The following is a 27,858-nucleotide window of genomic DNA, read 5'->3' as shown; positions in this document are numbered from 1 at the left end:
GTGAGAAGCAGGGTACACCCTGGACAGGTCACCAGTCCATTGCAGGGCCAACACAGAGAGACAAACAACCACTCACACTCACTCCTAAGAAGAATTTAGAATAACCAACATGCATGTCTTTGGACGGTGGGAGGAAGCTAGAGAACCGGGAGAAAACCCACGCATACATGGGGAGAACATGCACACAGAAAGGCCACCTCCCCCAAGGTTTGAAACCCCAGGTCTTAGAGGATTAAGCCCTCTAAGACTCAATCTCAAACTCTACAATACAGTTTGAGCCATGGCAGATCCTAACAAATCCTAAGAATCCTAAAAACTGGAGTCCTAAAAAAGTTGTAATGCGCTTTTCACTAATGTCATAAAGGAAACTATTTATGAATTTCGTTATTTACATTTACAAAACTCATCATCAGTGTCTCAAAACAAATAGGAGGTAAACTAATGACTCCCCACACACACACACACCATTTTTTGACAGGGACAGAGCATATAAAAAAAATTTAAAAAAGGAACAATTATAAATATGCCGGATTTAGCCAACAGGCTAATTTTTATCTGTTGTCCCTGACCAGATCTTACAATGGCTCCCTGGAATAAGAAAAAACATAAAGAAAAAAAGATGCCTGTGATTAGATGATATCTACATGAATGCCTCTCAGTAGGGTCATTGCAAACCTAAAAACTCACACACACCTGGCACACTCCATAATCAGGTTGGATTCTCTGCTTTGTAGCCCCATAAACTAAAATACCAGATGCGAAGTTATACAGATAGCTTTAATTAACAGCTGATTGAAGTGGTGAGAAAGTATGGAAATGTAAAGGGGAATTTAAATCTACTTTAAATCAGCTGAAAGAAAAAGCCCAAATCTTAAAGAAATGTTTTCAGTCCAATTCAAGCTCCTTTTAAACACATTTACTCTCTTCACTGTCAGTTCATCGGCTAGATCGTTATTCCCAGAATTCTTAAAACCAGAATCGGTAGTTTTAATTTTCTTGTCCTGCTGAACCAGTTTGGATGAAGGAGTCCAACGAACTCCCTGCTATTAAGTTAAAAATTTGCTGCTTTGAAAAAGTTTTCAGTCAATTTGTTTGCCTTTTTCTATCTTTATATCTGCATTTTCCCTTTCAGTCTTATTATTGTTTACAAGTTAGTAACTTGGGTTGCACTTCAAATCTTTTGAAAGCCGAGTTGACCTGATATCTACATGGATGTGTTATTTTGCATAACATATTATTAATTTAGTTTTGTCTGCAGATTTAAGCTGTCAAGTTGCAAGGCTCATCCAGCACATCTCACACATGCTCGATGGTACAGAGATCTGGGGAATTTAGAAGCCAAGTCAACACTTCAAACCTGTTATTGCGCTCCTCAAACCATTCCTGAACCATTTTTGTTTCGTGACAGGGTGCATTATCCTGCTGAAAGAGGCCATAGCCAGTAGGGAATACCGTTTTCATGAAAAGGTGGTCGGCCATGTAAAAGAAAATGTGATTCATCAGATCAGGCCACTTTCTCCAACTGGTCCATGATGTAGTTCTGATAACCACATTGGCCTCGTTGGAAATCTCAGGGGTGGACAGGGGTCAGCATGGCAACTCTGATAGCCCTTTAACAATGACCCAGCTCCGGCACAGTGCCAGTTCCTACACTTGTTTTTGAACCGGCCCACCCACCCACCACTGTCCCTTCACCAGGAACACGTACAAGAGCTGCAGTTTGGAAGCTGCTCCGATCCAGATGTCTAATAAGCATAATTTGGGCCTTGTCAAACTAACACATCAACTTTGAGGACGAAATGTTCTTTTGCTGCCTAATATACCCCACCCACTAACAGGTGTCATGATGAAGAGATCGTTTTCATTCAGTCCTGTTTATGTCTTTAACTTTGTGGCTGGAGTCCAAAAATCCACAATCCAGAGGTCGTTGGCATGTTTTGCCCTGAACCAAAGATGCTGAAGCTATTGCCGATCTTATCAGGCTGCACTATAATTAGAGGTGATTTTGATATTCTGCAGCCCTGATGAAGAGGAAGCGGTGCCACTGGGTGGATTAAACACTTCAGACCTAGTTGACCTGGTCGAGTAACAATGAGCGGCAGCAGCCTCTGCTTCTTCCCCCAGGGAGCACAAAGCCGGAAGTCTTCATCGATGTGTAGGAAAAGATCAATCTGCCAGCATGCAGCCCTTAAAGCCCTCCAGAAAAAGCCACCATAGTGCTACTTATTTCTGCATACTTGCAAGTTTCCTGTGAAAGAAAATGAAACCCCACTGAGCTGAGCAAGCAGCTCTGCTTGTGTTTTTACAAAATGCAAAGTTTTTTTTTTTTAAAGTCTGGAAAAATTGTTTGCAAACTGACTGTTCAACATTTTGGTTTTGAAATCAGATTTCAAGAAGTTCAAAACAAGAAAACACAAACTTTGTGTTTGATTTATCGTGCCCGAGAATCATTTAAAAACACTGAAAAGCCTTTGTATATGTTTCGGTGATGAAGAGATACTCACAAATTTCTGTATTTGACATAAAACTCTTCTGCTTCCTCTTCTTGGTCCTCTGATGAAGTCTACACACACAGAGGGAGAGAGGTTACTAAAGAAAAACAGAGAAATAAACATCTGGAGGAGAGTTGCTGTATGTTTGGTTTATGACTTTTACCTCTTTCTTCGCTTTTCTGACGGAAAGAATTTTCTCAATGATGTTGGCTTCATCTTCGGGTGGCTCCTGCGATGAAGAAACAGAAGATAAGCTGATGATAACGTTGTTCATGCAAGAGTAATATCATAACACCCACGTCTGCATGAAGCATAATGATGTCGGTGAGCAGGAGTTTTTGTCTGTGCTTACTTCAGCCTGCCATGCCAGAGCGGTGGCATTGAGCGCAGAGATGCGACCGGCTCCGAGGACGGCAATCGTCTCTCCGTCATCGTCCACCACCTTAAAGTCCAGGTCTTCGTTATACTTCCTCCTTTTGACCTGTCGTCCTGAACGGCGCTTCTGGAGACGAGGAGGAGAGAAAACACAGCAGTGAGAAAAGGAGAAGATAAAAAGGGAGATTTGTGGGTGAGGAAAAGAAAAGTGATGACGGGAAAATGGTGGTGAGAAGTACAACATAAAAAAATGCAAAGAGTTGAAAATTAGGGAAGAAGAGAAGATGTGATGAAAAGAAAATGAGAATCCTTCTTTTCAAGAATCATTGTTACTCTGCAGCACTGTGGATGTTGTAGCATCTCTTCACCCCAGGTTTATGACAAACATCTTTTATAATATTTATAAAACATTTTCTGCTTCCTGTTGCAACATCTATAAATAACTCATTTTTCTAGAAAGATATAAAAATCCACTGTGTGCAAACCTACGATATACCATTTAAATATAAATTTATACACTCCTCCCTGAGCCGCCACCTTACCGCGGTGGAGGAAATGTATGTCCTGAAGATGCTAGAAGCTATGTGTAAAAACAATGGAACCAGATGGAATAAAACATGTTTAAGGTATAATTTGTATAATGTGCCTGTTCGGGTGGTGGTGGGCGTGGCTCCAGCTCAGCTGTGAGGAGGAGGGTGAGGCTGTTCAGGGAGTGGCAGGTGAGGTAGATTGGTGCAGCTGTAATGCATATCTAATCAGGACCACTCTTTATCTGCAGTAGTGTGATGAGAAGACAGGGTGGAGAGTCCTGGCCTTTCTTTCATATCACGTCATAATAAAAACCTGTCAAACCAGAACCAAGTCGGTGTGGTTGCTGTGCCACGTGAACACTTGATGTAGCAACATTACTATAGTTCTTTTTTTTAGTTTGTTATGTTTTTAACATTGTGGGGGCTCTAGTGTATATACATATATATCTATGATGGTAAGCAGAGGTGAACGTCTCCTGCTTTGACTGCAGCTGTGAGGGCTAATCGAGGGGCCTGCAGAAGCGCTGCTCACTGAGAAGAAGTAAACTATCTGTGCTTTCACATAGTTTCCAAACGTCTATAATATCACCAGAAAAAGTCTTTAGATTTGTTGCTAGTCGCTTCTTTGAAATAGTCTGAAAACTCGCTAAATATGACGCCAGAGTAGTTAAACTGGCAACACTGATTTAGCCGAGCTCTGATGTGTGTCTCAGTTTAATCGGTGTACCGGAAACAGTGCTGAGGTTTGTACTGCAAACTGCGATTAAATGAGTTAATTTCTTTATACCATGTTTTTTTTTTCGTAATTAATTCATTGTAATAAACGAGTTAAAGTTACACCCGTAATATATAAATATTCTTTAAATAAATGAAATTATTTTTAACATTTAGATCAGTTGAATAAATTAATTTAATAAGTAATTAATTTTTCAAAAGCTAAATTTTATTTGTTTCTTGACTGTTTCGTTTTCCACATCTACACATTTCATTATTTAAATTTACAATATAAAATGCTTCTTGTGCACTCACTGTGTTGTCCAGGGGGTCCTGGCTGTCCTCTCCTCCCATGTTGAGCGTTGACATTGAGGTAGTGTCATCACTCTCAACCCCCTCTGGGACAGCCAGCTCCTGGTTTCTCCTCTTCCCCTTCTTCTTCTTCTCCACCGGCGCTGCGCCAGGATCTCTGTGAAAGGAGGAATCCTGATGAGTAATCAGCAGCTTCAGCAGCCGGCGGCTGTGTTCTTTTCACCAAGTCAGCACCAGGAAGGTTGTCGGGTCCAGATATTTTATCCTCATTCCTTGTTTTAACTGAAACTAACTAGTGACTGGAGACGGACTGAGACTGGAGGGCTGGCGATTTTAGTCCCCAGACTGGCAGAGCAAACAAGAACCTGCAATCTGAATAAAAAAGCAGCTAAATGACTGATTAGCATATTGTGACACAATCATATTCCTTTCATGAGGAATTTTCTTACTGACAGAGAGAAATGTGGTTCTTTGTTCATGTTAAAATGTTTGTGACTGCAGAGTCTCTGGAGACGTCCTGGCTGTCTGAGCTACAGAGAAACGTTTACCTCCAGCTTACCTTGGATCAGCAGCAGAAAGGGGCAGAAAAATGTGTAAATCTGCGAACACACAGTTTTAAACATCCACTTTAAATCTGTTGAAGTCGCTTTTTTTCTACTGACACCTGTTGGCAATTACTAGAGGGTAAAAGTTGAAGTCTGCACAAAGAGCAACGACGCATGTACCAGCCTCTTTCACATGTTCAGCTGTCACATCAAACTGGTTTTAAACAGGGAACCACTCCTGAACACATATTTGACCATCATTCAGGAAAGAAACTCTCACAAATAAAGACCTTATGTCTTTAAATACCCTTCTGCATCAATAATACAATTTTAAAAAAGAACTAAAAAGGTTTACAATATCTTAATTTCTGAGGTACTTACTTACAACAGCTCTCTGGTTAGCTGATGCCAACTAACCTGCAGTTCAGCTCTTGAGCAACCCTAAACTAAGGAATAACAAGAGAGCCAAAAAAAACAAAAAAACAAAAACAAAAGAAAGCGAAATAAACACAGAAATCTATAAATGTGGAAACACATAACTAAAAAATCAACAGGGAAAAAGGGGGAAACAAAGAAATACTCTCAGTGCATTTGTTGATATATTTTTGTATATATTCCCGTTTTTTATTTATATTTATTTATATATTATTTGAAAATGACTATCTTTTACTTTAAACTTTAAAAGATTTTCCTTGATTTCTTATCTTTTATAACTGCAGTTCAAACCTGATTGGCTTGAAGCAAACGCCAAGGAGAAGGAAAAATACTAAACACATATTTAAGGCAGTACTCTAGCTACTGCCTACATACTTGTGTGTCCTTACTGCTCAGAGAAGTGCTGATCCGTAATTTTCCATTCACAGGATCATTTGTTGGTTTCTGTTCCACATGGCTATTCTGAAATGGGCACAAGGATTTTCCCCCCATTTGCACCATCATGGAACATGTTGCAGAAAAACGTGAAATTTACTGAACTATTTACACTGAGCAAATCTAATCTAAGAATTCTTCTCAGTACTAAACCGCCTGAGACACTGCCTGCATTTTGATGTAAACACTGTGGCTTTGTAACTCTACCGCTGCACATTAGAGAAGCTTCATCAAAGTCCGTTTTTAAAACCTGAATTCTTCTCAGTTTGTTTGTTGAGACACACTTGAGAAACTTTTGACTGGTACTGTGTATGGAGCAAACCTCTGCAAAGTGAGTTGTGAGAAGACAAAGATGGAATTAAAACTGTGCCACATGGGGGTTTTCTAATCTTCTTGAGGCTGCTGATATCTGAACAAAACATGACTTGATACCAGAGCACAACCTGGAAATGACCCTGAGAGGTTCAGGAGGCTTCTTCCTCCTCTGTATTATCTCCTTTCCTTCCATTTTATCACGCCTTCCTTTTCTTTCACATCATTACCTTCGTGCCTTTTCATCATCCTCCCATCGTTTTCAACACTGACCTTTCTGTCTTTTCACAGCATTGATCGTCCTCCTTAAGCGTCAAACCTTTGAAATGCTGAAGTCCTTCCTTCTGTTCTAACATTCATTAGACTTTATTTCTGACTCTGAGTTTGTTTTCTACCCTTCTCTTCATATTAGCAGCTCAACTGAAAAAATATTTAAAATGTATTTAAATATGGCCATTCAGCTGAAGGTTGTTAATGAAAAAGAAAGAGTTCAATCATTTTATCTGCTTTCTTTAAGAAGGAGAAGTCTTTTCAGTCAGCTGGCACATCAGATGTATCCGTACAGGTTATGAGATGACAGCGAGGTAAAGAGGCTGCGAGTGGAAGACTTTTGTCTTTCAGGATCCTCTGGGCTCTGTGCAGACAGTTTATCAATATCTCTCCTGCTCAGCAGATGGATGTCAGTGATGTTTCAGTTTTATCAGATCATGTAAAGGCCGCTTGTCTTAAACCGTGTGCATCCAGTGTCTGTCATTTTTCCAACCAGGATGCTCTCTATGTGTATATTTACAAGATATTCTCTCTAAAGTTTAGCCTTTGTAAGCCTCCTTAGGGACGTAAAAGCGCTTCTGGGTTTTATAAGCTGGTAAATTGAAAAGCTGCATGGAATAAAATAGCAAAGAAGACAGAAAACAAAGCAGCAATGCTATGTTTTCATGAAAAAAAATAAAGAAATAAATTAATTAATTAAAAAAAAAGTGCAGAAAATATTTTAAAGTGGGCATCTGGGCACATTTTGTTTTTATGAAATCTTTACAAAAAAAAGCACCAAACTACTGAATGAGAATCTGTCTGAATCTGTCTCACAAAATACTTTCAGTACAACTCCGCCGAGGAACCAGCAACCCTGAAAAACAAAGCCAGTCTGTCAACGGCGGCCTTCAGCGCCATGAATCCCATCACCTGGGCCCAATAGCAGCTCCCTTTTTAGTTAGTTTTACTGATATGCAGAGAAATCTGATTCACCAGCTCTTCCCTTAGAAGCAGCGCTGCCGTCGTCTTTTTAGAAACATCCCTTTACAGAAACTGTTAGAGCCGCAGTCTGCAGACAAAGTAAGGCCCACCTCACGAGTGATGTCTGGGCTGGCAACAGACTCACAGGCAACAAACTAATATATAGAGATATTTAGCTAGATAGAGATGGGTTTCATAATTACTAATAATTTCATGTATGATTAATAATAATAATTTATTTTACATTATGCATATATATATATATATATATATATATATATATATATATATATATATATACACAAATAATGTAAAAACTTTTTTATATCTATAAATTTGATCATTTCAACTAACAATAACATAATAAACAAAAATCTATAAGCTAAAAATTGATTATTATAAATAATTAACAGTTCCACCTTAACTGGAGACCCACAGATTAATATTTTTCAGTGATATCCCCATTAATGGACATTTTATTTCCTTCTCTTCCTTAAAAGACATTCCATATTTCTTCGATATCTGTCCCTTTTTTCCTGTCCATGCAACTGCATCGTCAAAGTCTGACAGAGATATATTTTTCAGTCTGCTCCTCCTCTTCCCCAGTTCACTCTTTATCTGCTCTGGTAACCCTGCTACTTGTGTTTAATGCTCATCATAATTCATCTGTGAGTAACAGGGTATTATTGTCATAGTGTAGATAACATCTGCACAGAAGAGAAATTACAAAATAAAAAAAAGCGCAAGATATTTAAGAATGTGAACATAATCACAGTGATTGCTACGACAGCTCTTGTTTTGGTATTTTCATGGTTAATGTGATCCATTACTGCACAAAATATCAGCACAGCAGCAATTCAAAGATGCAACATCAAACACACAGATGGAGCTCACAGGAAACAGTCGCCCCCTAGAAGCTCCTGTGGTCAATGGATGTTTCAGATATTACAGCTTCGTATTTGTGATCCTGAACTGTAACACAAAGCCGTAAACATTACTAGCCTAGGTGAAACATATCAGATATAAACCGCTAAGGATGAGGCAAAGTGTTTGAGGATGCAGGCAGCGTGGCTACAGCTATGAGAGTGACCCCATTAGTGACTTATAAAAAGATGTCAGCGTGTCCTCGCTCTTCTATTTCTCAACATGATACATACAACTCGGCTTGTCTGAAGTGGGCTGGAAAAGAGGAATGAGAATAAGAGACCATAAAATTAGGTAAAAACCATAAAATAAGGTGTAAAGAGCAATTTGAGTAAAAGGAAAAGGTGAGAAAAAGAAAGGCAGAAAGTGGTGTGAGGGGGGCGGATAATATATAAATCCTCTCATAAAGCATAAACCCGTCCTTTCTCTCTTATTTAAATTCTAGCAATAGATTAGATTTTGGAGTTAAGACCTGTGATTTGTGTTTGCATGCATTTAGTCATCATTGATGAGTTTGTTCAAATACGTGTAAAACTAGTGGAAGCATCATTTAGTGCGAACCCTCCTGTGAAGCCGTCCTGGAGATGTGTAAAATGACCGATCATACGTTCTCTTCCCAAACTGTAGCTTCAAAGAGAATACCTCCAATCAAAGTTAGCTTTGGCCTAACACTAGTGTCAAGCAAAGGTGATCTCACGTTTCATCTTTTTAACTCTTTTTTTAATTCAGTTCAGAGTAATCACATGGCTCCTTCATTTAATATGTGTGTAACTGAGTGTTAAAAGTTTTTAAACGGTGCAACTATGATCTTTTCAGCCCGGTGAAGTCTGACATGAAACAATAAAAAAATCAATAAATACTCTTAGGGACAGAAAATGTATCAATTTGAATCCGGCAGGATTTTATGAATTGTTTAATTTATTCTGCATTTTGTTTTTCTTCACGTCATACATGAAACCTTAAAAAAACAAGAGGGTGTTTTTCTTTGTAAAACAACTGTATTAATAAAAGTGTGTCCCAAAGTCTTACCTGGGTTTGCGACCCCTCTGTTTTGGTGTTGAGGGGGCCGGTGTCTTGCTGTTGGTCTGGCCGTGGTTCCCTCGTTTGCTTTGGGAAGCCTGGGTGTTGTGAACCTGCCCCGGGGTGAGAGGAGGAGCTGCAACGTTGGGGAAAACATTATTATTAAGAGAATGAGTGTAAACAAGCCCCTTTACAAAGGGAATGCACCGACTTCACATAATACTGTATGACCTGGAGTATGACAAGTGAGTATCTTGAATGGAAAGCTGTTCTTTTTGACAGAGATCTTGTTAACATGATACCGAATCATTTGTAAACCACCAGCATTAGTATCTGTTCAGAAATGGGGTTTCCTGATATTTATCTGTACCTCATTTGTACACTGGAAAACTTTGCAAAGCAAAGCTGTAAAGCAGAGAAAAGTCTGGCTGTCTACTCATACTTCACAATACGACTGGACAGTTTGTATTTTATTCAAACTTTTGCAATGAAAATGATAAGCAAGGATGAAATGATAGCATAATTATAGCTTTTTTGCAGCTCAACCTTTAACTTAATTGTTCTTATCAGTTTCTAAAACTTGAAAAACATCTGACATGTGAACCTCATCATCAGGATTAAAGATCAGCTTCAGCTTTCAAATCAACTCAACTCAGCCCCATAATCCAAATAAACCACTTTAATTATATTATCCGCATTAGTGCAATTCATTATAATTGTGCTCATATAAAGCCAATTTATTAAAACAAAAAAAAAACAAGGAAACTAATAGACTGTGTTGTATCTTCTCTTTGATTTGATCCCCATACCAATTTTGCAAGGAGACACAGTGGAGAGGAAAAACCACCGTCTAACCGGAAGAAAATCTTCCAGCGAACCAAAGCTTACAGCAGATTACAAAGGCAGATTAGGTGTATGGTTTAACAGGTAACAAAGCAATGGTTATTAAGTTAAATTAAAAAAATATCTGGATTAAAGTTTTTATATTAAATCACTATCTGCATTACTGCACCCAAACCAAGTGTTGCTACATATCTATTCCACCAAATGCTAAAACAGTTACTCTGTCTGCTTCTGATCTTTGGAGCAGACGCGGTTACATTTACACACTCACACTCATTAAACTCATTAAACACAACTCATTACTTATAATCTGCACACACATACGCATTTACTAACGTGCACGTTCAGACAGCTGCTGTGATGTCTTATAGGTCTAATCGCCAGCAGCTGCACTTATGTTTTCATGTTGCTGGTGTTCTTTTCATCGTTCATGTTTTTCTTAGTTTGTCTTCCTGTAGGTGCTCCTGATGATTCTCTGCTTGTTTTTCTTACAAAGACCGTAAGATGTTTTCTTTTAAGTTTCTTTACTGGTTTAGCAGCTGCTTGTCTGGTCTTTTGTGTTTCTGTTGTACAGTTGTTGTATTCTTTCTTTCATATCTTTGTCTCTCTTATCTTCACCTCTTCTATCCTCACTCTCCCCTTTCCTTGCTCCCCCCTGTCCCCCAAACACGTAACTCAGCAACAACCACTCCAGTACAAAGAGGAGCCTTACATCCACAGAGCTTCATTTTCGTTATATCCACTAAGCTCCTCTTGGCAAAGCAAAGTTGTTTGGTAGAACATGGATAAGTAGATCATCATTCTGCTTGCTATGATGCTGGACAGGAGAAGGTATAAATACATTTTGGGAAAAAAAAATAAATAAAAGAGAGATGGAAAAGTAACTTCTTTCTGAATCAGTTCAGTTGATTGCATGACACCTCTTCCTATTTTTAGAAGTATTTTCAGTGTTTTTGAGCTAGTTAAACAGTTCGCAGCCATTGTATCTTTTTGCCACTCAATGGGGTATAACCAGTCACATGATTCATGACATCATAGGCAGTCCCTGTATTAAACATGATGACGTAACTGTGACTCATATTTTGCATCAGCCTTGCATTGGCTGTTACATTGGCTGTTGCTCCTGATGAAACTGAACCACTTCACTACAGTTCAGGGTAAAGCTTAACAAGCTACAAAATTTTATGGCAATCCATCCCACAACTGTCAACACATGTATGTAATAGACATGAATATCAAAGCAGAAATCCAGCAACACACCACATCAATCTATCATGTATCCCTACACCCCTCACTGCAAAAATATGCATCGATTCCTTTCTGCTCCTCTTAATGTCCCCTTAGTTCATGATAAGAACGACAGAAGCACCTTCCAACAATCATTCATGCAATCTGTTTTGCTCTGAAGAATGCTAATGCACCCACACATGTGCCAACACAGGCTTGCTTAGTCTTAATTAGGTCCAACAAGCGCATAATAACAGTCATTTATCCTGACAAGTGTGATAATGATTTAGGGACATTTAAGAACAAGCTATTTATCATCTCTGCCTTTCAATTAGTGCTGAGAAGTTCCAGCTCCAACACTCATTCAGACCATATTTTTAACACAAAGTGACACCGGGCACACGCAACTCTAACGAAACACTGCGATTAAAAGTGAATCAGATGGATCAGAGATTTTAAACTTGCACAGGTGTGACAAGGTTTAACAGTTGGTTTATCATCACATACTTCACATGCTTTCAGGTCAGGTGCCTGTGCTGATGATGTTTGACCTCAGTGTCTGTCTAACTGAATATAATCATTTCGGGATAACCAGGCCAGCTTAAAGTCTTTAAATATTCATGCTTTCATTGCACATCTATTACATCTCACTTTCACAGTCTTAGAGATGATCAGCATGAAAGTTGCTGAGTGAGGGATTTAGTAACATCTAGAGGTGAAATTGAAGACTGCAAGCAGCTGTTTTCTCTTTGTCACACCGCTCTCTTCACAACCTGGAAGAACCCGTGTTCTGGCTCTTCTGTCTTAAGCTGGACTGCAAAGAGGAATATAAGCCAGATCTGCTGACACAATCTTCTTCTACAATATTAAACACATAATTGGGAAGCTTCAGTGTATCTGTAAAAACAAGTTAACAAAGAGCCCATAAATGAAAAGCTGCACAGCATCAAAGCTTAGAAAAGCAGACAGCATAAAAAGCCTGATGTATGATGGGAATTTTCCTTGCAGACTGGCATGACTTAATGTTTGTGAATATACATTTCTACATCAACTTCATCAGGCTCAGGGTTGTGAGACAAACAAAGGTAAACACTTGAAAGTTAAATATTTGTCATTAAATATCTAAAACATGTCTAATAACTATTTTTCTCTCAATGCTGGTAAAAGTTGAGGGGATCTGAAGAAATGTTGAACAAAGTGTTCTTCTGTTGTTTTTTATATGATTTGTGCAAATTTTCATTAGATTATACTGTAAACCAAACACCTTCTTTCTACATCCACTGAGGGATGTTACAATGTGAAGGAAGATTGATCTCCACAGACTGAAGGATGATTTAGTTCAAGTCAGACAGACAAATACGGACTTTACAAGCAAAGAAAAGCAGTAAATTCTTATATGACAGCAATGAATGAGTATAGGTTTGTCAGTTTGTTCTTGATGCATTCTTAAATCTGTTTTCAATTATTCTCTGAATCAATAACGTCAGCATTTTCTTCATTTCACACAAGCTAAAAGTCTGGTGTGATTTAACACACCTGCCATCAACCTTTAGCCACAAAAACCGATTGGTCTGACAAAGATGCTTCAGACAGGACAAACCTTGATTTGAGGGCACAGGTGGTAGGATTTTAATCTTCGGTTTCCGTCCTCTTTTACCAGGAACTTTAACAGGCTCCTGAGCTGGTCCGCAGGCCGTTCCAGAGCCAGACGTTTTCCCACCTGCCACATTCCTTGCCTCAGTCCCACTCTGCTTCCTGCCCTCTTTCCCCTTGGACCTGCGCTCCCTCCGCTCTTTGCCTTCCTTGGGCTCTTTGCTCTTCCTCAGCGTGAGCACCGTCGCCTCCCTCTCCTCCTTACGTTTCTTTGGTTTGCTGCTCTCCTTTTCCTCCACCTCTGTCCGTACTCTCTCCCATTCTCTCTTGTCCTTTTTCTTCCTTTTCTTCTTCACCCTGCCTCCACCTCCTCCGTCATCCTCCTCGCTCAGAGTGGAGGCTGGCTGCGGGGCTCCTCCGGAGTGCTTCGCGGCGTGGACCCTTGCCGCGGCGCAGTGATTGGATGTCGCCGTGCTTCCCACGGGGGTGAGGAGGCGGAGCTGGTCCTTGGGGCCCACAACCAAGTGTCCCCGTGGGATTGTGGGAACTGTGGTTTGTGCGTTGCTGTTTTGGTCCGAGGCAGAGGAGGGGGCTGCAGCAGAGGAGGCCGGAGGTGGCGTGTGCTTCAGGAGACCAGTAAACATCTGGAAAAGAAAGAGTACGTCAACCAACGTTGATAAAACAGTCGTCAGTCAGTCGTTTCATTACAATGAGGCAGACAGTTATACTAAATTCACTGAGTGACTCATCAAACTGGTCATTGTACCTCTATTCTGTTTTTTTTTTTCTACTTTTTTTCTTTACATTAGCTTTTTTCAGTTTGTCATGCCCATCATTACACCAGTACCAGCTTCTATCTAAGAACTTACCAAATGATGGCCATTATTTCTATTCATTATTTTACTTTATTATTCTTTTTTTTTATAAATGGGCCATGCGTCATGAGTTCATTCATTAAAACAGTGAATTATCAGCCCACTCTGCAGTTCCTGTTTCTTCTACTGACAGTCATGGTCATTACAACTCACTGGTTAATTTTTTTTATTTTTATTTTTTTTATTTTTTATTTTTTTAATCAGGTTTGTCTTCTGCAGGAAGCCTCTCACAAAAATAAACTTAGAAAAAAAATGTAAGGAAATTTGTGTTTGGTTGATTAATTCTCCCCTTTAATTATATAAGTTAGTGTTGTAGGATGCATTGCTGGAAAGCCTGATTAGTCACCTTTAGAATGAGGTACAAGTTTTAATAAGTTTTAAGGATTATACTTTTGTAAATAGAGATTGGTTTGGTCTTGACGCATGACAAGTCCTCCCCACTCCCAAAATCTGAAGAAACTCTATGATCATCCTGGCTGTGTGTGTGTGTGTGTGTGTGTGTGACACACACATGGCAGTAACTGAATCTTAAAATAAGAACAGGAGAATATTTTAGGGGATTTTGGCCCATTTTGGAGGGAATGACCTGCATATTCAGCTGCGTTGCTATAATTTCTTAAACTTCTTTTTCATTCCAACAAAAAATATTTCCACAGCAAACATCTCTCCAAATGTATCTATTTATAACAAATTAAACATGAAATATATATATAATATATATATATATAATATATATATATATATATATATATATATATATATATATATATATATATATATGTATATATTATATTGATTTTTCAAATAAAGAAAACCTGCAGAAAATGTTTTTAATTGAAATTACTCAGGAAAAAAAGGGCATATAGAGCCATAAGAAATAAATGCAACAGATCTGAACAGACTGTTTTTATTTTTTTATTTAACAATTAATGTTGTTTTATAGGCAAGTACTAACAGGCTCTGTTAGTTCCAGGTACAATGTGTGCAATAAGGTAATTTTACAAAGGTTTTAAATAAACACTGAACCAGTCTGGACCTAGACTTGTTACAGTTTTTTTTCTTCTTGTTTAAGTTCAGCGCAAAAAACACTTGTGAAAATCGTGCCAGAGAATTGTGATCTCAATTCTGAGCAAAAAAATCGTGATTCAACTGGCTGCCACAAAACCAGAGGGAGAGCAAAGCTAATGTATAGGGAAAAGGAAGAGTGTGTGGAGACAAAGACGAGGAGAAAAGAAAAAAGATGAATCAAATTTCACTTTGGGCAATAATGGAGAAATGGTGAAAAATGATGGAGAAAGATCAGATTCTGAGCACGTACTGTCTGATGTGTGACTCATGCTGTGACTAAATGCTTAATATGCAGAATATTCCTCCATCATCCGCAGGATGTTCCAGCCTTTCGCTGCAAACCCTAAACTACTAAACCGCTCAGACACCATCAGCATTAACACAATGAAATAATCTGTTTTATATCACCAAACCAAAACTCTACGGGGGCATGTTGGAGGACAGGTGGAAAGAGTCTCATGCTGTGATTCAGTTTGAGTCGTTTCTGGCTGATAATTCCTCATTACTGCACTACAAGTGTCTTATGTGAATCCCGGAACAGAGAAAGAAAGTCCACATGGGAATCTGATGGCTGAACCATCACCACCACTTGGTTTACTGGAGAACAGAGATGCAACTGGTCAGCTGATGATCAGATCTGGCCAGTTAACCTGCTGATTAGGCTTTAATTCTTTCCATCCATATTATTCACCGCCTACTGGGAACTTAAGGTCAGTTTCCTCATTCAGTAACCACACCATCCGCAAAGCCACACAGACACAGAAACAAGCAGCGAGTTTGTATCGACTGGATTCTTTTCCAATCTGAGCAAAAACAACCCGAAGAAAGAAATTTGCCACAGCTGTAAGAGATAACTAGGGTGTTTAGCTTGGCTAGAAATGAGCAAAATAAAATGATAAACACACACGTTGATGAGGCAACCTCATCTGTTGACAACCTAAAATTACTTTCTTGTGTACACCTGGTTTGATTACCGAAAGACATGACTTTATTTTTTTTTACCTAGCTATAACAGTATTATTACCTAGTAATAAAAAAGAGGGATGCTTTTATTACAAGGTATTAAAAACTCAGACCAATGTACCAATATCATCTTTTTTTTTTCATTTCCAAAACTACAAACACAACACTTCTCTGATGTGCTTCTATAAAATTAAATGAAAATTAAATCATTACTTCTTGAAGGGAATATAAACAGTTATATAATATGTATGTGATTATACAAGCATGTAATTATATGATTTTTAATTATTCATATTTTTAATTGAATAAAAAACAAAAAACATGTTTAGGACCTATTATCTGGTGAATAAAGGGGGTGGGTTTCTTTTACATTGGATTTCTATCAAAACTCTGTACGATCAACGTACGGTTGATAAAAATGTAAAAGTTATTCATAATTAATGGATTTTTTGTTGTGTGTGTGTTTTACATTTAAATATTATATTTAAAAGCAGAAAGTGTAAAAGGCTGTTGTTTATAGTTAAATAGGACTGGGAGGGTCCCTAAACAAAAACAAAACAAAACAAAACAAAACAAAATAAAATAAAATAAAATAAAATAAAATAAAATAAAATAAAATAAAATAAAACAAAACAAAACAAAATAAAATAAAATAAAATAAAATAAAATAAAATAAAAACATCTCTGCCAAAGACTCTTTCCCTGACATGACTGCGAGCTGTTCTGATGATGATAGTGATGAAGATGATGAAGGTCGACTATAAATGGGAGCTGTGTCATGTGGTTCTGAAACTGAAGTCAGTGCTTACACATCAGCATCCCACATGAACGTCACCAAAACCTGTAACGCCACGATAGACGCAGTTCTTCTTATTATAATTTATCACAACATTACAAATTTACAGGCAATGTGTGCTTGTGTTCAAACTGAACTATTCTTGGTTTTTATTCTTAGGATTAGCTGTGATTTAAAAGATGATCCAACCCTGTTTAAGCATCTTCCTCCACATCCCACAGAGAAACCCTGGCCGGCTGCGATACAGTGGGAGCTAAAACATCCACCGATCAGCCTGTTTCATCGCCGTCTGCAGCATCCTGAACCACAGCCGCCATCACCCGGTCTCCAAAACTCCTATCAAGCATCTGAGCTGTAAAACCAATTTCAATGAAAAAGTCAGAAGACTCCAACAACACACAAGCTGCTACCTCAGAGGAAGCAGGAGGAGGCTCTACTGTGGCTGCATCTGTACCATAAGGAAGGATAGATGCAGACTAGACAAACTTCAATGTCTGTCCATCCATCTAGCTCTGATTTTTACGCTGCATTGTCTCTGCTATCTGCATAACTGCTTGCAGCCATAAATATTCATGACTAGTAGGTGGACCTCAAGGTCAGTGCAGCATGTGGGCAAATGGTATCAAATCCATTTTGATCAAAAATGCAGAGACAAAAAAAAAAGCTTCAGTATTGGTTTCTTTTTATCCAAAAAACATGACAGAGATCTGAGCAAAGTCTGCGGTAAATGAATCAGGGATTTCTGAAGTGTTACACCCATGGATGCACCTGAACCACTGGGATAGAACAAAAAAATCCAACATGAAGCCAATTTTCATTATTACATGTTGTACCGTTACAGCCTGCTAAATGTCTGCCATAGTAACACCCTTTTGGATGTGCGAGTAACAACATTACAGTCAGATCCAGAACCTCCTGCAGAGACCCGACTCCAAAGCCAAATGGCTGCAATGCTTGAACAAAGACTGCAGTACCAGAGGTTGCAATGAATATAAGATGTGTGGACAAGTGAGAATTTCCGCACTTACTCCATCATAGCAGAACTTGTGTAAATTAAAGCAGGATAGCCACTTAATGATAATAACATGATCTAAAGCCAGCTATAGTCAGAAAATTCACAGCATGTTAATAAAAAAACATGATAAATTTTACAAAGACAACGTTCTTTTAGGATTAGATCACGCATCGTAGTTGCATGTTGCAGCCACCAACATCAAATATCCCTAGTGTACACTGATAATTAGCTTGGGAAGATGCATCAGTCTTCTGATCAAGAAATACATTTTTTCAAATAAAAATAAAAAAGTTACTCCAGAATGAACAAAGCAAAGTTTTGCCATGATCTTAGATTTGTTTCCACTTTTATTACTGTAATTTTTAATCCATTTCGATTTATTTTAGATCCTTTAACTGCTGGTAAACTCATTTTACACATTTGCTTAGATCCTGGACTTCTTGTCAAGGAGCAGTTTGTTCAGATTTATTCAGGCTTGGACTGGAAATCTGCTCCTTCTAAAAATGCCAGAAGAAACAGCTGCACTGTGGACTAAAATGCAGACAGAAATGTCGCAAAAAGTGGGGGGGGATAAAAAAATGGCCAAGTAGCTGCAATGTTATTCTGACACTTCCCCAGCATTCCCCAACAGTAGCAACATCCCCCACCAGGACACCAGCGGACCCTGCCAGTACTGCTTAGAACAGGGCTTAAAGAACACAACGAGAGTCTGAGATGTTCATCCAGCCTCCGAAATTCCCCAGAGACCAATCTGATGGGATGTGATGGCATCTGTGGGAATCAAGCTGGATCTACAAAGACCCCACTCTTCCAAACAGCTGCTCATGTTATAGTCAGTTGATGTAAAAGGTGCCAATTCTGTACAGTAGCTGTGGAAAGTGCTGTCACTCCCACTTCACACCCCTTCAACTGGATGCATCCATGCAGCAACTATTCAAATCAAGCCAGAGACCAAAGAATAGTTGTCTTAAATTGGGTAAAAAGTGAAGTGAGACTAAAGGAAAACTGAATGAAGGTTCTGCCATTTATACATGTTAATTTTGGGTTGTAACCTCTTGGCTTATAACTTTAACAAAACAATATCATTTTGATTCAGTGGATGATTCATTGTTTGTAGGCAAATTCTGCCACCATGTAATTTTAAATTAATTCAGAATTCAGTGATCAATGCAATCCCTTCCATAAATATGTCATCACAAAAAGCAACCAATGCACACATTTATTACTGACTTCAGTTAGACATGAACATGAAAAGTTAGTTATAATAATATAAGGTAGTACAGTCTGACTTTATCATAGTTACAGATCATTGTCGTTTTCCAACCCAGCTTTATTTATAAAGCACTTAAAAAAAAACTGCATCAGACCAAAGTGATGCACAGCAATTTAACATAAAAGCCACAAATAACGGTCATAACAGCAAACACATAACATACAATAAAATAAGTTCAAAAGATAAAACACTATTAAAACTGCCCTACATCACAAAACTAAAACAACATAAAATCAATTAAAACAATTAAACACAAACAATAAATAACTAAGATTAACATCTTACACGCTTCTAAAAGCCAAAAAGAAGAGACGGGTTTAAAGGAGCCATTTAAAACCAAATATGCGGAGGAGGAAATCGCTCCACAATTTAGGTGCTGCAACAGAGGAAGCCAGATCCCCTCTGATCTTCCGCTTGGGTTTACGCAGCATCATGAGCAGCTGATCAGCTGAGCTGAGGAACGAGTAGGCGAATGCTGCTGCAGAAGACAGAGCAAGGCCATGGAGGGACTAAAAAGCTCATTTTAAGATGAGTCCTGAAAAGATCAGGCAGCCAGTTAAGAGAGGCTAAAACAGGTGAAATGTGCGCATATTTTTTTGATCCGGCTACGAGCGGGCAGCAGTGTTTTGTTCTCTCTGGAGACGATGGAAGATGCACCACTGTAAGCTCATGTAAAGTACATTCCATGTTTGGTTTTCACTGGGATCCTCTGTATCAGTCAGGAAGAGTTTGTTTGTCTTCTCTTTAATATTTTGTGGAGCATCCAGCCTTCGCAGCCTACATCCACCTGTCTTCTGCCTCCTGGTCCTGCATTTGGGTCCTTCCTTCTTGGCTCCAGACCTGGTTCATGTCACGCTTCCATCATTTCTCTGCTTCCCACTGATCCAGTGACATTGGTAAGCTGTCCATGTTCATTTATGCACATAATATACACGATTATATTGATTTAATAACTTAATGTTTACTTACATCAAAAATTCTATCATGACATGATTTTGATTTGATTCAGGCGTCAGTGATGGATGAGAGATGCTGATTTAACACATCACTTCTATTTATTACAAGCCACACCTTGGATATCAGCATTTTCCTTATTAATTCACATCAGAAACTCTCATTGTTACAACAAAGACTAAAGCATGTTTTATAAATAATTTCTGTATCGATATTTGATCGAAATTTTCATTTGGATCAATTTTGTTGGATTGTTGATCACTTTTACATCTTTATTGTTACATCCAGGCTGGATTCTGTCTGATTCTACGTAACTATGGAGGTGAAACACCACCGAGGTTGAGCAACATGATAAAACTTCTTCAGTTGCCTCTCAACTCATCATAACGCCGTCCATCCCCTTCACCTTTGAATAAAACGGTTTATTAAACCATTTATAGCCCATTAAACCACCTACAACACCACTTCCATGTCCACGTCTGTGTGTAGTTGCTTCGTTTTTGACACCCCTGAGTGCATTAGTGACTAAAAACTGCATCACTGACCAAGAGAAGTATATTCAAATGTTACAGAATCAATTTCCACAGTGAGATCTTTCTGCTCACGCTTCCCTCCACAGGTACGCCTGTCAGTATGTAGATAATGAATCCTTCCTCAGAATGAATAATAACGTGTTACCTGATTATTTCCTGCAGGCCAACACTCTGACCGCAGGCAGGTCAGAGGAAAGGATAAGCTGTCCAACATCAGGCTTCAGATGACATCAAGTGTCACACTTAGAGATACTTGAGCTGGAAATATGTTTCTGAAGCTGAACCACGATGTTGAAACGAAGCACCCTGCGGCTCCACATAAAATCTGGTGTTCTGGCTCTGTTACAACTTCAAGTAAGGGCATGTGAACGCAGCGCTCAGTCAACAGACACGTTAACTTTCTCTACCACAATAACTTAAATCTTTTCAGAAAAAATATCTCAAGGCCAACATTATATGCTGCAAAACTTTACATCTAAACCAGTCATGTTTGAAAGATGAATGAATGTCAGTGTGCCTTTAGCCAACATCTTAAAGTTATATCAAGGGCAGGGAGGTCCATATGCTGGAAAACAGCACTTCTGAGTGGTGGGTGAGGTTTACATAAACTATAAGCCACTGAAGCCACACTAAATCCACTTCATACAGATTTAAAATACTATTTTTTTAGTTTTTGTTGCATGTTATAGGTACATCTGCAAGCTACAGGGGAAAACTATGCTAGCTTCAGCTGTACAGAAACTGAGAAAACCATGCACATCTAGAAAAAGAATAATTTTACATTTTCTGTTTCTACGAAATTTCCTTATGCATTCACTTCACACAAGGAGGTAACAATAAACATACACCTAGTTCAGCATGCAGAGTTCCGTTCGCACTGGATTGTTTCTGCTCCAGACGAACCAAAGCTGCAGCCCCTGAACAAAAGATATTCATCACTTGTGAATGGTATGATAAATGGTATTGTGCTGTTTTGGATTTTTTTTCTTTCCTTTAGCATGTCATTCAGGGTTTTTATGCATCCATGAGTCTGTTCATTTCATCAACAAATAATATGCTGCAGTTTTTGTCAACTTTTTTGTCAGACAAAAATGAGACAATAACAACAAAATAAATATATAAATGCACAACAACAACTGTGATGATCTGACCTAAAATAGTTGTGGTAAAAGACAGGAAGAGATCCGATCAGGCTTAATGTCCATATGTGGTGAGAAGGAAGGAAGACACATCTGATCTACTCCAACTGTCATGCCTTATGGGTTTCTGGTTTGGGTTAGTTTAGCTGTGGCAGAGTTTCTGTCTTGTTTCCTGTTTTATTTTGTTGAGTTTTCCGTCTGTGTATTCTATTTGTTTTCTGTTAGTTTGTATACCTGGTTTAATTAGCTATTTTAATTTGCTCCTCTATTAGTTCCCCTGTGTGCATATATACTCCTCAGTTTAATTTATTCCCAGTCAGTTCATTGTAAGTCTTCATGTCCTGTTACCGTTGTGTGTTCTCTATTGCCTTCATTTTCAGTTCATGTAATATAAACCTCGACCTCTGCACCGGTCTGCCTCATCAGCCCGGACTTGGGTCCTCACCTCCACACCTCAACCTTGACACCCAGGAAGATGGTACAATTAGCATTATAATTAGGCTACAATGAATTGTATTATATTGTGTTTGAATTTAAGTTTAATTTTAACTGAATTTTATAAAACACAAACATTACTATATCTGAGCAAAAATTCATTGTGGAACCACTTTGATGAACCGTAAAATATCATCTAAGACAGGTCAAAACAAAGTTTAATGTGGCTGTAAAATTACATTTTTGCAATAAACAACAAGATGTAACTTTAGTTTCTGCTTTAAACATTTAACACAACAGTAAATGTATTAATTACAGCGTGTTTTAATTTAAAATTCAAACATTAAAACAATAAATCTGGGGTTGCAGTTTGGATTAAGATGTAAAAACACGTATCAACCACCAGCTGCCTAAGTGTTGGTACACACCCCGCCCCATGAACTGCACGGGCTGCCGTCTGTTAAACTGCTGTTTGTGTGCTCTGTCCATCTGTACGTAATGCGACAGGCTGCTCATCACGCGTATGTTTTCTGTTCCAATGTCACCATCGCAAGCTGTAGCACATTTTTGCACTTGGCAAAGGAAGGCTCTGAAAACGAGCCAGCGTAGGCTCATTACCCTGATTATGTGGAATTTCTAATCAGAAAGATCGACTTCTGAAAGGCAGGTTTCAAAGGAGGAAAACTTCAAATTCATCAATTTCCCCCAACACACCTACGGTTTTTCATGCAGGCTCTCACAAACAAAGCCTCTGACTGCGAAGCAAAGGAAGCAGTACTGCTACTAAAGCTGGCTTTCAGATGATTTTGGCTGCGGCTGAGTGCAGGGACGGCGGTGGCTCAGGTGCTTAAGTCTCCATCCACCAATCAGAAGTTAAGTGGTTTGATTCCCAGCTGCTCCATATGTCAAAGTGTCCTTGGGGCTGCATGTTACCCCATGCTCATTCATGTACGAGATAAAAAGTGCTGCATTCACAACGCAAAGCGAACTCCATTAGTGTGTGTTTATAATCCTTACAGTTTTGCTTTGACTTACAAGCCCTCACCTGCATGTGTGTGTGTGTGTGCGAGAACATGACTGTCATGTTTAAATGAAGCAGGTGAATGTGTGTTTTTCTGCTGTTTGCATGCAGTAAGAACAAGTGTTGCTGTCTTGTGTCGTGAGACCAATGCAGATGTTCTAACTGTTTCTCACACAGGTATGAGGAATCATCTCAATGAATCTCACACAAACACACACACATACACATACACACGCACATGCGCACAACGAGCTCATCGCTAGTTGGTGTGAGGAGCGGGTATCAGGGCCGTTGCCATGGAAACTAGCTCTCCATGCCAATACTGCTGGGAGAAGAGAGGCAGACGTAAACACGTGGTCACCATGGTAACCCTTTCGTTGCTGTCCATGTTAACAGACAGTGTCTCTGTGTGTGATGTTAACCTGCACATTATAACCTTCAGCTGCTTCCAGCTGTCGGCTTGAGTCTGAACGTGAGGAGATGAGGGGCCGCAAGAAAGACCAAAAATCTGACATTTTTAGGCAAAAAGACAAAAACAAATAAAACTAAAATAAAAAATTGAAAATAAAATATAAATAAAAAATATTTGATTTAAAAACTTTAAATGTTTATTTTATTTTTTTGAAAATAAAAATGAAAACTTTGAAATTTATGAGACAAAAAAGAAAAACTTGTTTAAATGATAAAAATAAGAAATAAAAATATAATATTAATGAAACTATTTTATAAGAAATAAAATTATTTCTATTGATAAAAAACAAGACAAGCAGAAAAATCCAAAATAACAAAATAAAAATGAAAGTGTTTAAAATACAAATATGTTTATTTTATTTTATAAAAATGAAAAAATGAGACAATATGACTGAAGATATTTTTTTCTTCATTTTTTGTTTGTTTTTGTTTATTTAGTTTAAAAACTTGACTGTTTATAAACTCCTTTCCCATATGGGTTTCCTGTATGGATACCTCTGTTTTACTTGTTATGTTTGCCAGCTGATGTCTGTTTGTTTGTTTGTTTTTATAAACTTGTGGTTGTGCTACCTTCTTGTCCAGGTCATTCTTGGAAAAAAATATTTCAGATTTCTAATTTTAATGAGGTTTTATCTGTTTAAATAATGGAGAAATTAAAAAAAATGTTAAAAAAAAGCATCAGATTGATCACATTATTTGTTGTGTTTTTTATTTCTAAATAAGCTGTTGTCTAAACAGCTTGAAAATCGTTCGCTCTTCTGCATATTTAACAAATACTCTGTTTCTTTCCATGTCTAGGAACGTGGTATTCCTTACCTCCCTACTAGCAAATATGATAGATAATCAGACAATAGATGTTCACCTCACAAAGTGATGGGTAAGTGGACGATTTCTATTGTTTTATGCTAGCTGTGTTAGCATCCAGGAACTCACCAGGTGAGAGTTCAGATCTGGTGTGCTGTTGCTGTACTTGGAATCCCTTAACTTAGATACCAGACAGAAATGCGCTCAATGTTCCTCCTTTCTTATAAAATCTAAAAGGTTTCCAGACTTCAGGATTTTTGGTTCGTTATAAACTGTATCAGTGTTGGACCTAAAACACGCCAGTTGATTCACCAAACACTGGCGATGATTCAGACCCACCAAGATAAGTTTCCACTCTGACTCCAACACTGAACTGTTGTAAGACGTACAGGAAAACCTCAGGCAACCAGAGCTTATTGGTTGAACTGGGGCACTGATTAGTTGATGCCTCACTCTGTTCAATCCAGTGGTGCACACGCTGATGTAACATCAGGCTCAGGTATGAATCACTCATTGCAGGATATGAAATATTTATTAGAGCAAATGAGAACCTCTTTAGATTGTGTATTTATGTCTAATAAACAGTCCAAAAAGAAAATTTAATTTGCTGCTACAGAGGATAAATAAAACCAATAAATGCACAAAAATTAAACTCAACTCTAACCTCCGATGCGAGTCATTCTGCAAAGAACAAGAGGAAAAGTGAGCTTTCATTTGCTGGAGAAAATGCTCTTTAGGTTACACACGCATTAAAATGATCAGCCTTTTGTTTGGTGCCACATTAAATAAAAAAAAAAAGCTTTGACAACTTAAACCCCAACAACAACCTGCATGTAAGAAGTCCAGCTTAGACTTCATGTTCAGATCGTTTTGACAGACAGGCGATGATTAAACTTTGCAGAATGACATAAAGACTCAGAGTTCAGGGTATGCTTGTCTGCAATCTACAACAATCCTCTCGTAAAAGAACAAATGCAAAGCAGGGCTGACTGAGGTTTCCACTGGTTAAAAGCGTCTAACTGTAAGTGTGATCGCAGTGTTAAAGGGTCGAGTGCTGGAGGAACAAGAGACGCTTTCTGCACGACATGAACAGCGAAGTAATGACTCTGAATCCCAGAGTGAAAAACCCAAGAGAAAAAAGTTGAAGAGCCCTTTAACTTAGGTCAACTGTTATTTTTACTAACAGTGTTCAAAAGCTTCAAAAAGGAAAAGGAGGTCAAATCAAGTTTATTTTGTTCCGTGTCTCTCCAAAAACAAAAAGGTAAACGGTTTTATTTTTTAAATCAATGAAAACAGATCTGAATCCACACATTATCAGGAGTTTTTTACAGTACGATAGCTCCAGTAAATGTTTTCAATATCACTCTAATAAAATGGCAATTAGACATTTTCCTAACAGTTAAACGATCACATCACACATCTATGGTGTCGCGCAACAAACACCAAACTTTATTTTGCCCAACAACAAGTGAACACTTTAAGGTTCAGCTCAGAATGACTTGGTATACACTCACCCGCCACTTTAACCTGGCAGGATGGATTCATGCTTTCAAGTTGTTTCAACCAAATTCTGACTCTAGCTGAGCTGAAATGGAGACTCACCAGACCAGTTTTTCCATCTTCTATTGTACAGTTTTGGTAAGTTAGTATGAAAATAATTATCATATATAGGTGATGTTGTGCTAAGAAACTAAAGAAAATATATCATACATGGCTTTTGTTACCTTTTTTGTTTTTAGTGTGGTATATAAAGGTAAAATCAAAAGTATGCAAAACTACCAAAATAGTCTCGGACCCCTTAGAGTCATCAGGACTTTGCTGAGGGGCTACCTTTTAGTTTAAATGTCAGTTCTGGTGATAAACACCTTTTACATTGATAGCTGCCACCATTTAACAGTAAATAATCATTTGGAATTAACTTTCCTCTGTCTTAAGGTCTTTTCAACAATGTCAGTCATAAAAGTGGTGCTTGGAAGCCTGATATATTCTGAAGTATGAATACAACAGAGAACATCTGCTCTAATTCAAATTCATTTTCTTTCAATAATTAAAATAATTACTAATAATTAAATCATTAATATGTAAACCAGGAACTGTGGCCTGAAGTTCATCATACAGCTTTGTCTTCAGTTTTGTTTTTATTATAACTGTAATGATCTAAGTAAAATCTTCCTTTTCCTCTTTTTCTGCCTTCAGATCTCCAAACTGGTCTTCTTCTCTAAATCCTACTGAGGCCGAAGCTCCGAGCCAGGTCCAAATTACCTGTGAAGCTGTTGGACATCCCATAACTGCACAAGATCCCTTCAACAAGTCAGATATTATCTGGTTTATGGTTAATAAAGGTTTTATCCATGTAGTAATAGAAGTTTAATAATAGTAGTAAAGAGTTACATAATGTTGTTAAAGAAAATTAGAAAAAGTAAGTGAAAATCATATTTTAGCTGGGACAACCCGCTTTGTTTGAGCACTTAAAGATGCTGGCCAGCACAAGATTTGTTTTTGAACGAAGGCATCTGTAGAGAGACACAAGCTCCTCTGAATGACTTCAGGCTTTAAATAAGGCACTGCACATCAGAAGCTTTGAAAACATCAGTCTGGATCACACCGGGCCGCAGACGAGCTAAACAAGCCTTGAACACCTCGAGTGAAGGTTTCCACCAAAGCAGAACATTTTCATCATGTCAGTGTATTAAGATTCAGGATCTAGGACTGAGAGACCAACGGACCGGAGTCATTGTAGCCCAATATTAACTACTAGAACCAACCTGGCTTTAACTGGGGCTGATCACTGATAAACTGGGGTTCTTATCTAAAGATTTAAAGAAGCTCTGTGTTATTTTTTTATTAATATGACAGAAACAATGAGGTGAAATCATTTAAAATACTCTGAAGGACGAGAGCAGAACTGGGCCACTTGCACCAGACTGAGTAAGAACAGATTCACTGCTCGCCAACTAGGCCACATTTGCATGATGCCACAAACTTTATCTGACACAGAGAAAACACACACAACGACTCACCTATTTATGGATTCAATAAATTCACAAACAATTCCAGCTGTACAAGAGGACTGTACCTGCCATGTCACCGAATCAAATCTGTCCATAAATTCATCCGTGCATGAAGACTATGCTACTTTAATAAACATGTCTATCTAGATTTTCTGCCTGACAGTTCTAATGACCCGAATTCCCTAAAGATCAATAACATCCATCTTACGATTTGGTTAATGTGTTAATCTCATCAGCCCCTTTACATGGCTGCTCTCTCTGTCTGCAGAGCTCTGGAAACTTACGAGTAATTGATTTGCTCAATAAATCAACGTACAACAGGCTTCTTCATCAACTCAACACACAACATTTCTGGTGTTAATGCTGGACAGATTAACTCCAAGTTACCTTGTTTATTTAATTTCACAAACTACAGTGTTGCCAAATCTTTCGAGAAAAACAAGCAATCGGACTTATGGAAATAAGCCCCCAAAAAGTGACTTTTTACTCGTATGATGTCACACACTCTAC

At 38.3% G+C, this 27,858-nt stretch overlaps 1 protein-coding gene across 2 annotated transcripts in view; it reads right to left on the bottom strand.

The window, feature by feature from the left end:
- The window catches only part of chd6 (chromodomain helicase DNA binding protein 6), a 115,616-nt gene that overhangs the window by 50,366 nt on the left and 37,392 nt on the right, over positions 1-27,858 (bottom strand). For both annotated transcript variants that reach the window (XM_041979688.1, XM_041979687.1), the window contains 6 exons: positions 12,998-13,634; positions 9,337-9,463; positions 4,427-4,580; positions 2,845-2,994; positions 2,656-2,721; positions 2,505-2,563 (listed from right to left, as the gene is read on the bottom strand). In XM_041979688.1, coding sequence (XP_041835622.1) covers positions 2,505-2,563; positions 2,656-2,721; positions 2,845-2,994; positions 4,427-4,580; positions 9,337-9,463; positions 12,998-13,634 — 1,193 coding nt within the window. The remainder of the gene's footprint in view (positions 1-2,504; positions 2,564-2,655; positions 2,722-2,844; positions 2,995-4,426; positions 4,581-9,336; positions 9,464-12,997; positions 13,635-27,858) is intronic.

The sequence above is a fragment of the Melanotaenia boesemani genome, chromosome 3 (genome assembly GCF_017639745.1).
Source record: "Melanotaenia boesemani isolate fMelBoe1 chromosome 3, fMelBoe1.pri, whole genome shotgun sequence".
NCBI classification, from domain to species: domain Eukaryota; kingdom Metazoa; phylum Chordata; class Actinopteri; order Atheriniformes; family Melanotaeniidae; genus Melanotaenia; species Melanotaenia boesemani.
This window is presented reverse-complemented; position numbering and strand designations above follow the sequence as displayed.